At 45.3% G+C, this 10,338-nt stretch overlaps 1 protein-coding gene across 1 annotated transcript; it reads left to right on the forward strand.

The window, feature by feature from the left end:
* The first annotated feature begins 2,473 nt into the window (after window positions 1-2,473).
* On the forward strand, window positions 2,474-9,763 carry LOC112968277 (aldose reductase-like). The gene is made up of 10 exons (XM_026070354.1): window positions 2,474-2,549; window positions 3,589-3,746; window positions 4,326-4,491; window positions 5,609-5,661; window positions 6,305-6,427; window positions 7,557-7,663; window positions 7,826-7,907; window positions 8,451-8,534; window positions 9,329-9,411; window positions 9,706-9,763. The coding sequence occupies exons 1-10, from the start codon at window positions 2,474-2,476 to the stop codon at window positions 9,746-9,748; spliced, it is 975 nt and encodes a 324-aa protein (XP_025926139.1). The 3' UTR covers window positions 9,749-9,763.
* The last annotated feature ends 575 nt before the right edge of the window (window positions 9,764-10,338 follow it).

Genomic DNA, 10,338 nt, shown 5'->3' on the forward strand with positions numbered 1-10,338 from the left:
TGTGGTCCTAAGTGGTGGTGAATTACAACTACCAAATGCAAAGTCAGCACAACAAACCTGAAAGACCACTACAGTAACCATCCTGCTCTACTGCAAAACCTCACACACACACACAAAAAAAAACCCACAACCCCCTTCCTCACACACACTCCTGACATTTCTTGTAAAAAAAAAAAAAAACGAGCATTTATCAAGGGCATGGTCTGCTAGATTTACCAGGCTAGGTGTCACCCAGTGACACAGGCAGTACTTCTTCTCTCCCCAAGGCCATGCCATCATGTGACAACCCCAGCCAGGCCTTCGGGAGACGTAAATAGCTGAAAGCAGGTCTGCCTTAGAGCAAAAAGGGGAAGGTCTCCCACTAACAAGAGCAAACGGCACAGCAAAATACAAAACTTTTGCCTGAAATCCTCTGAAAACAGGTGGAAACATCTCTTGGACAGGAAGTCATCAGGGAAAACCATGCAGCCACATTGGGAGGAGAACGTGAACAGGCTGCAGAGCACGACACCCCACAAACATCTGAAAAGGAAATGAGAAGAAGGCCAAGTTGCATTTCTCAGCTGGGCTCTCCAGCAAGTCTCCTTTTCTGTCTTCACACACTCTACCCAGCTCCTTGCCACAGGATCACTAAAACTTCAAAACCTCTCCCCAGAAAAACAGGCTCAGAAGAATACAGACAAATACAGTAGGGTCTTCTCCTCTTTATGACAGGAAATCCCCTCTTACTGGCCACACAGCAGAGTTTTGCAAGCTTTCACATCTGTCTGATGGTACCACTTTACTTTTGTAGCACTCCAGCACAAAATCTGATTGATTCTGACAGTTCCTACACCACGGGCTCCTACGCCTGAAATCAAAGCACGATTAGTACATATCTCTGCTGATACTTATAAATCACCAGAACACCACCATTCGCTTGAGCATCCACGGCATCCAAGAGACAGCAGAGACACGCTGGCCCTTCTCTGGCCTTCAGGCTGCCCTGAGAAAGCARATCACAGCCAATGCACAACCTGTCATTTTGCACAAAAAATATCTGTGAAGTACACATTACATCAGATTAGCACTCCATTTAAAATGGGAGTGCCTACTAAAGGTGTGGATGCTCATTTTGAAGGTTCAAAATTGGGTGATTTCTTTGGAGGAAGACATTCTTTGTCAGGAGCAGTCTTCTCCACATGCCTTCTGCAAACAGTGAGGCCAAGCCAGAGGTCAAGCATGGACATCTGTTCACTGTGAGCCCAACTACCACCATGTTAATCCACCTCCCCAGCAGTACTCCCTCTGCTCACCAGCTCTGCACCCACGTTAACCTTAACTACTGCCCCTCAGCCACCATGAGCAGCGCTCAGCAGGAATCCCTGTGAGCACTCGCTGCCACAGCCAGCACAGGGAACTTCCCTGCAACTCTGCACAACAGTGGCCGTCTGCTTCCCTGGACAGACAGCCGCACAGTAGGAAGGCAAATACCAAGTGTGAAAAGCCCTCGATTTGGATGGCAGGAAGCCTCTCATGCAAAAAAGCTTGCTTTTAATACTGTCAGCAGAATTGAGGTATGGGCTTAGGCTAATCACAGTCTTTCCACAGATTTCCTTGGGTCTTGAACCAAATGCCAAGACACCAAGCATGCTTAGAGCAGATTTACAGTGAAGGAATCCAGAAAAAGGCAAAAGATAAGCACTGCATTACGTAACTGTTACATGATCCAACTGAAACACATCACATTCTGCTGAGGATAGCTGATGGCGCTGACACAAAATACGAGGAAGATTAAAGAGAAAAACCAATCACCCTGTCTGCCCTCAGGTAAGTGAGGCAAAACCTACAAAGCTGCTAAAAGCCTGGGCACTTGCTATGGGAGAGGCACCCAGAGAAAAATGCATCATTACACTCCCAGCTAACAGGTGTGCCTGAATACATTCTCCAAGGGTGAGCAAGCACCAAAGCTTCCCAGGCTGCCTTAACATTACATTGTGGATTACCTAGCGATTTTGTGCGTAAATCTGTTTCTTTTTCTGCTATGCTGTGACCATTTCTTCAGACAACATATTCTTGCCTCTGCAAAAATTTCAAAGCCAATTTCTGATGTGAAATTACAGGCACCTATCATTTATTTTTACACTTGTGTATTTTATTCTGAAATGCCCTATTGCACCTGCCTAAAGTCAGAGGGACAATTTAATCATTATAACACTCATTGGAAACTCACTCCTCTTCCAAAATGCATTAAAAGCAATTTCTCCCAAAGACAGACTAAAACAATAAAATAAAGGCTTTTCTTAAGCTCACTGTTTTTCCTAAATCACTCCTACAGGACAACCCACTTTCTCTTTCCAGTTACCACATGTGAAAGCTGCCCTCCTCCCACCTTCACCAGGGACCTGCAAGCCCACAGGCATGCACCACAGCTGCACCTGGCCCAGCTGCTATTAAAGGGCTGTCTGGGAAGCAGCTGTGGTGCTTCAGGGTGATGGCAACCTGTGCCCAGCTGAGCAGTGGGGTGTGGATGCCCCTCCTGGGGCTGGGCACCTGGAAGGTAATGGCAGCTGCCCAGGGCCCCTCGCTCTCAGGAGGGGCAGCTGCAGCAGCACTGCCTGGCCCAGCCCAGCCCTGGGAGGGCAGAGTGGCTGCCAGGGCTGCGCTTGGCCCAACTTGTGGCACTGGCAGCCTGGCCGGGCCACCCTGCTATGCACGGTGCTAGTGCCCTCCAGAGCCCTGGCTCCCCTGCATCTTTTTCCCTCTCTTTCCATCCCTCCTAATGCTAAAAGCATCTCTCCCCACAACAGCATGCAAGCTTAACTCCTCTATGGTGCAAGTGCTGATTCGGTGCTGGATAACCTAAAATCTGAGGTGAGATCACTTTGAATTGCCCAGTAATAAGATACTGCCTTAAAGGCCAATTCATGCATTTCAAGGAAGTTCTGCTGAAGAGATTTACATTGTTGTTAATACAACTGCAAAATCAGTGATCTGTATAATGTCTGAAAACAAACTTGCTGGAAGAAGGTATTCTTACATTTCTTTTGTGGGTGCTCTTTTGTATGCCCTTTTAGGCCACGGAGCTAGAAGCTCTCTGAAGAGAGCAGCTGAGGTAGCCTCTGACTTAGAGGTGGGGTGCGTAGAGGGGAGGAGCAGAAATGCGTGTTGCTGTGCTCTGTACAGTGACTGAGGCTTAGACCAATGCCTCATCCATCACACAAAAATCCTCCCAGCTGGGCAGCTGCTGACTGCTTCTCCTCTTGGGAAGCAGAACGGAGAAGTGAGGAGTGCTAGCTGAGAGGTATTGCAGAGCTCTGGTGCAAAACTCATTTCTTCCTGGTCCAGCTCTGGAGAACTGTCTGGGTGTTTGGGGCCTCAGCTCTACCTGACCTTTGGGCTGAACCCTGCATGGGACTGGGACTGCAGAGATGTGATTAGAGACAGGCTTTAAGCCCGGGAGACCGTGTTTGATATGAATACAGTCTTGAGAACACTGCATGGAAGAATTCCCCTTAAACCCCCTTTGTTTGCATTTCTTTTATCAAGGAAAAAGCCTGCATGTTTTGGTTTGGGATATTAGCTTTTTCTTTTTTTCAGTCCCCAGCTGGGAAATATCAGCTGCAGTGATGGCTGCTATTGATGCTGGGTATTATCACTTTGATTGTGCTTATGTGTACCAAAGTGAGAATGAAGTTGGGGAAGGGATCCAGCAGAAAATCAAGGAAGGCGCTGTGAAGCGAGAGGACCTCTTCATCATCAGTAAGGTAAGGATCTGGTGCCATAGGATCTACAGGGAGACCTGCTTTGCACAGAACTTGTCTGTAGGAGGAAATTCAAAGAATGAGGGAGAAACTGTGCTATAGCATGGAGCAATTCAGAACAGAGCAATACTGATGAAAGCTTCTGGCTTCACTTCATCCTATAGAGAGATATATAGGTTATGCTCCACATTCTCAGATTGCATGGGACTGTTCAAAACATGTAATAAGCTCAAATGTCCCAGAAAAGGTATGCTTAGTTTTTCTTATGCAGGAAATCCAATATTTAGCTCATCACTGAAACCGACTGTTATCTTGAAAAGAACCCTTTAACCAGTATCTATGTTGCAATAGTTGGTTCTTAAAGGCCGCAAACTAATTCAATTACATGTGCTGCCACCACACACAATGACTTTGGTATCATGGGCCAGTTCTGCTCACAGAACAGGCCCCCCTTGAAGAGCAACAGGATGACCTAATTCCATGTTGGCTGCCAAAGAAGATGGAAAGCTTCTCTGCTGTTCAGGACAGCACCTGAGAGCTTTAACCCTGGAGGTCACAGTGTGGCTTGGCTTTTTTCTCTAGCTTTGGTGCACGTTCCATGACAAACCTCTGGTGAAGGGAGCCTGCCAGAAGACTCTTGCTGCCCTGAAACTGGATTACCTGGATCTCTACCTCATGCACTGGCCTATCGGGTTTAAGGTACAGCAACAGAGATGCCCTTGGCTTTCCCTCTGGGAGAGCTCTTCAAAACTGCCAGTCATGCTTATGGCACTACTGCTCCTCCAGTCAAGGGCTTTCAGGTGTCTGTGCGTGCTCTAGTGCTGCTCATTCAGCTTTACTCTGGCCATGTGAGCCAGCCTCTTGATCCCTGCCTCCAAGTTTGCTGCTTGCACAGTGTCCTCTGCCCTTTTGATCCTGGGAGAGGCAGACCTAGAGGTAGGGGCACATCTCCCAGCTGCAAGCATAAGCTACACTGCTGCCCTTTTCTTCACAAACCCCAAGTGTGCTTCTCTGACAATGGCTTGGCTCCCTCCTTGTGGGAAGGAGGGAGCCTCTACTTCACTGCCTGACAGAAAGTCTGTCTTCTGCATGTTACAGAATCTCAGAGCAAGARCAAATGTTTCTGTTTTCCATTTCTCTCTTTAATCACTGAGTCCTTAATATGGTACACACTGAACTGAGTTTTCCTGCAGAAGCCTTATTGTTGTTCCGCAGACCCTGGAATTCAAAAGGTGAAGCTTTTTGCTATCAAACTCTCACAGATTGCATATACTTCAAATGAGCTGATGTCTCAGTTTGACTATTTCCAGTCTTAGCCTTTCCTTTCTGCTACAGCCTGATTAAAATTTCCCTCCTACCTTTTGCTTAGGAGATTCTCAACTGCTTGTTGCACTATCAAATTTGTAGTTAACTTTATGTGGACGAAGCCATCAAGTGAAACTCTGTTATTGCATATTACTAGGACATCTGCAGAATACTCTAGATGTTGAGCAAACTTGACACGTGGATCTAGCTGTGATCCTATACGCAGGTTGTTCTGAGTTTCCTAGTGCCAGCAATGTATAAATTGAGCCTCCTCACAAAGACCTGTGTGTATATGGTTCCTTTTCAGCAGATGTTGTTCAGTATAGACCTAACTTATATGTTCCTGGGACCTAAGCAGGTCTTTACTATACTTTTTTGAAAACAAAACTACAAAAAACCTTCCCTAATGGTCTTCCTTAATGGACATGATAGAGCAGTACAAGAAGTAAACTTGTTTGTTCTTCTTTGTTCTGCAAGTGGAGTGAGTCACTACTCTGCTGGGTCCAAGAGATAAACCTGTCTCTACTGGGAATGGTTACTGGCAAAAATTTCATAACCCTCTATACCCAGCAACACTGATATTCTACATACATGGGAGATAAGCTCTGCTGCTGTGGGAGAATGATCTTTCCTGTCCTTGATCTTTTCCATGTTTTCATTACCTTCAGCAGTCACAGAGTTGCCTCATGTGTGCAAAATTAGTTGGAAAGAACTTGCTGTAGTATAAGGTAGCTTTTCAAAACATACATGCTCAGTCGAGCTGACAACTTACCATGAGCTGCATGATTGCTTTCAGTGGAGCCATAGGCCAGACTGAAGCTAGAAAAAGTTCTTTGTTTGACTTTAACAACTATACAGTTGTCTTCACTGCAGCTGTAACACAGTTCTTGGGAACTGTCCAAACACACTTTGCAGGAATAAAGACATTTTAAGCTGTGGTCCTGCCTACAGCCTGGGGCACTCCAGCCTCCAGTGCTGGTACAATAGCAGGTTATCAGATATCAGTATTTGCCACATGGAACTCTGCGTAAATTTCCGCAGTCTCAAGGAATGAGGCTTCAGTCTTGGGTGGGATAGGAGTTGAGGCACGAATATACCAGTGCCCTCTTTTCCTTCAGAGACTCAAGAACTCTGTGCATCTTGAGACAGTCATTTTGTTCCTTCCATGAAGGAAGTAAGCCATGTTAGGAGGAATGTCTTCTTCAGGCCCTGTCTGGTATACCTGATGATGACAACTTTGCTGTTCTTTCTGTTAGGCCATGGAAGAGCTGGTGGATGCTGGTCTGGTCAAAGCCATTGGAATCTCCAACTTCAACCACAAGCAGATTGAGAGGATCTTAAACAAGTCGGGACTGAAATACAAGCCTGTAAATAACCAGGTAGGCCACAAAGTGACAGGAGGTGAATGTTCTTTGAGGATTATCAGGATCTGACTGGTTGAATGAGGATGTTGTAAATTTCCTGTATCCTGGTAAGGGATGAAGTTGTGGAACACATGGATTGTAACCATAACTTCTTAAAACACTTGCAGCTGTTCATCTGTTATTAGTAATAAACAGCTTGATTCTATTACTAATAGCAGATGATAACTGTTCACATGCATTTATTCTCTCGTGCATGCACGTACTTGCATGTATGATTCATTCATAGTTACCTAGTTGGAGTAACAGTTAGGAAGTAAACTTAAACTCTTTATGCAGAAGGAATACATGTAGTGGTGCACTAGTGGCTTCCTGGTAGCTGTTCAGAAAATCTCTCAGATGGGTCTTTGTGTCATGGGGTGGAGGGGGGTGTATACATAATCCTGGAATCTTTGCCTGTATATAGCCACTTCTGCCCTCTTGGATGCAGTTGTTAACCTGCTGTTGATGCTTATTTGTCCAAGAGGCCTTGTACAGATTTGGCAGTCTCTTATAGCTCCGAGTGCAGTAGTTCTTGTGGATTCACTAAGACTGCTAGTCTCTAGAGTTTTTCAATCCTAAGGAAACTTTCACACACTTTCTCTGCACATGCAGTTTTTAAAAAGCAGCAGGCTGAAGAGAAACATATCTATATCCAAACTCATAAATATTTATAGAACCTTTTCACACAGCCTTAGAAGGAAGGGGCTTTTAAGACAAGGACAGATGAAAAAGGGAAAATGGAATAGATACAGCATACAGTCTTAATCCCACCCAACAGTAATTACTGTATATAAAAGATTGATATTTATTTAATATTTGCTGAACTGCCTAGAAGTCTTATAAGCACTTCAGAATGTTTTCTCAAGGGACAAAGAACCCAGAGATGGGCTCTATGAAACTCTCTTTTTTTTCCCCTGGAGTAAAGACCAAGAGATGCAGGAAGACCTGTTATAAAATTAGCTGCCATAAACAGCTAAGGCTGCATAATACCATAGAGACTGGCAAATTAGGACAAAGTGCAGCCTGTAATTGGATTAGGAGATAATCCCTGGAGCAAGTTACAGCAGTTCTGCTGCTGTCAGTCTCTGTGCTCTTGTGCTGGCAGATTGAATGTCATCCATACCTTACCCAGGAGAAGCTGATCAAGTATTGCCAGTCCAAAGGGATTGCTGTGACAGCATACAGTCCTCTTGGCTCTCCAGACAGGCCATGGTAAGACTGCTCTGCAATCTGCAAGGCAGCTGGCATGACTGATGCTCGAAGCATTGAGACTGCAACTGCACTGTTACCCATTCAGCTAGATGTGGCCTTCTGTTGCTAGGTAGGGTCTTGCTAAAGAGGTTCCTCACCATTGGCCTTCTGTTCTCCATACAGGGCTAAGCCAGAGGATCCTTCCCTTCTGGATGACCCCAAGATTAAAGAGATTGCAGCCAAGCACAACAAAACCCCAGCACAGGTAAGTAGAGGTGGTGCAGGGCATAGGGTACTGTTTCCTGGAACACAGCTGTAAGGAAACAACAGGCTGTGGGTACAGCCTGACTCTTCATTCCCTGTGAGCTGTACACCCTCTGTGGTGTACAGTAGCAATGCAGGTGTTTTCCTGGTGTGTGGCCTGCAGTGTGTGCTTGAAGGGACTCTGACACTCAAAAAGCAGCAGATTCTCAGCCCATCTTCAGATGTTGTTTCCCAATCTCAAGTGCTGTTGCAGAGAATGAAACCCTTGCAATGACTGCTTAAAGTCTGGGTGTGAAGGGAAGGAASTGACTGTCCCAAAACTGGATGGGGGAGGAGAAAGGAGACCTTTCTGTGGGCTCTACCACGTCTCTCTTTGCTCTTCTAGAAGTGCTGTCTAGGCCTCGAGTACAGGAATCATTTGATACGTAGAAATGAATTATTTTTGCTGAATCATGCACATTACAGCAAACTGCTGTTGGGACAGGCTCTGCTTATTACAGACCAAGAGCCATCTTGTCTCTGACCCATTGATATGCTCTTGTAGGTTCTCATTCGGTTCCACATCCAGAGAAATGTGGTTGTGATTCCCAAGTCTGTCACACCACAGCGCATTGTGGAGAACTCCAAGGTGAGTGATTACATGGCAGCCTGGGTGCTGCCCTTCAGGGACGGCAGTCCTTCCCCCTGCAGAGCAAGCAGCAATCCTTTCTTRCCCTTCCCAAGTCCTCCTCAGACAAGAGCACTGGGCTTTTTCTCTGTCTGTTTAGCTATGGTCTAGTGAGGGCTAAAGTAGCAACTGCAGTTCACAGAGCAGAAGTGAACAGAGCTCCTGGAAGCAGTGCACTGGTAACCTTAACAGTCACCTTAGATGATGCTTCCTGTTCTGGTGCTTGTGCATGAATCAGCAGGCAGGGCTCACATGGAGCCCAAGTGCAGTAACATGCCAGAAAAGTCTTACGTAGGGCAAAGCAACATTAAGAAAATCATTCTCGTGTCCATACACCAAGTTGCTCCTCTGAATTCAGCCATCTCTGACTGACATTGGACATCAGGATTTCAGAAGAAACCCAGCTGGATTAATGGGTTACAGGAGAGTCTTCCAGGTGTTCCTTTGGAGTAGGACAGATAGATGCAATCTCCACAGATGGAGGCATGCTGCAACACTGACTGCTCACCCAGCTTCTTGGAACAGCAGACACATTACCTGCAACTGTGGTGGGTAGGTGGGTGGGTGGGTGTTTTCCTCCCCCTGCCAGTGGAGTCTTGGAAATGCCTACAGACTGCTTTTCCCCTTCGCTCTTGCATGAGGCCATCGCTCCTTCTAACCAGCACCCTTCCAGTGTGGACTTGCTCTTGAATCTTGTGAATCCCACAATCTTTGGGTTGTTCCAAGAGATGACTTCCAGCTGTTTCTCCTGTTAGGTGTTTGACTTTGAATTGACTAAAGAGGAGATGGCAACCATTCTCAGCTTTAACAGAAACTGGAGAGTCTGTGCAATGAGCACGTGAGTGGTAGTGTTTGGTATTTGTTTTTTTCAAAACCCTTAAGTTATGAATACTTTAAACACAGAGCTTCTACATGTGCACCCTACATAGAATGCCTAAATGACAGAAAGGGACTTGAAACTGTCTCAGTGTACAAATGGCACATACCACCCAGGAAAACAAACCTGAAACAAATTCATTCTACAATTACACTATCTATATTCTCCTTGGGCAGCTCCTCTACGCACCCAGTACACCTCTATACAGTGTTTATTGCAGACATGAGAAGTATCTTTTTTTCTTATTTCCTTCAGGTGCAAAACTCACAAGGAGTACCCTTTCAACACAGAATACTGAATATGGTCATATCCTGCCCTTCTCCAGACCTTGAAGTCTGTTCTGTTCTAGCTCTGAGCTATCCATTTATCCAGCTTTCTTTCTGTATCTGTCCTTTTCCTGCCAGTGAAGACAGGATATTATTTGGTGATTTGAGTGCTCCTTTTTTTGGCAGAAGGAAATGGTAAAATCATTCTAAAGAACAAGATGTAGGTTGTAATAATTCTGCACCAAAATATGGTTGGAAGTAGTAAGGAGAAAACAGGGAGTTTCTTAACTACCAATTCATATTTGTCTTCCATCTTGCAATTACACAATGGGCTAAAGAGGATGGTCAGCACTGGTGAACAATGGAGAAGGAGGAAAAATCTGAAGAGGAGGAATGTGAACTAAAGATTTAATTCCTGAGGAGGAGGGAGACAGCCAGTAGCTTCACCACTCTAAAAGTAAACACAAATTTTTCCTATTTATCCCTCTCTTAAATAAAATAATGCTGTATGTTTTGTGGGTCAGAGCACTCTTTAGACAAGTTTATTGCTAGGTAACAAAACACAACAGAGAACAGGCCTTCTGTTTGTTTTTCAGTAAGTATACTTTCAACATGTGCTTTA

This window comes from Apteryx rowi, unplaced genomic scaffold (genome assembly GCF_003343035.1).
Source record: "Apteryx rowi isolate R43461 unplaced genomic scaffold, aptRow1 scaffold_31, whole genome shotgun sequence".
In the NCBI taxonomy this organism is placed as follows: domain Eukaryota; kingdom Metazoa; phylum Chordata; class Aves; order Apterygiformes; family Apterygidae; genus Apteryx; species Apteryx rowi.

Excerpts from the sequence above, each read along its gene's own strand:
- LOC112968277 (XM_026070354.1), top strand. The coding sequence starts at position 2,474 with ATGGCAACCTGTGCCCAGCTGAGCAGTGGGGTGTGGATGCCCCTCCTG. Across the intron at positions 2,550-3,588 it reads CACCTGGAAGGTAATGGCAG|GGGAAATATCAGCTGCAGTG; the intron begins CTGCCCAGGGCC and ends CAGTCCCCAGCT. Across the intron at positions 8,535-9,328 it reads GCATTGTGGAGAACTCCAAG|GTGTTTGACTTTGAATTGAC; the intron begins GTGAGTGATTAC and ends TTCTCCTGTTAG.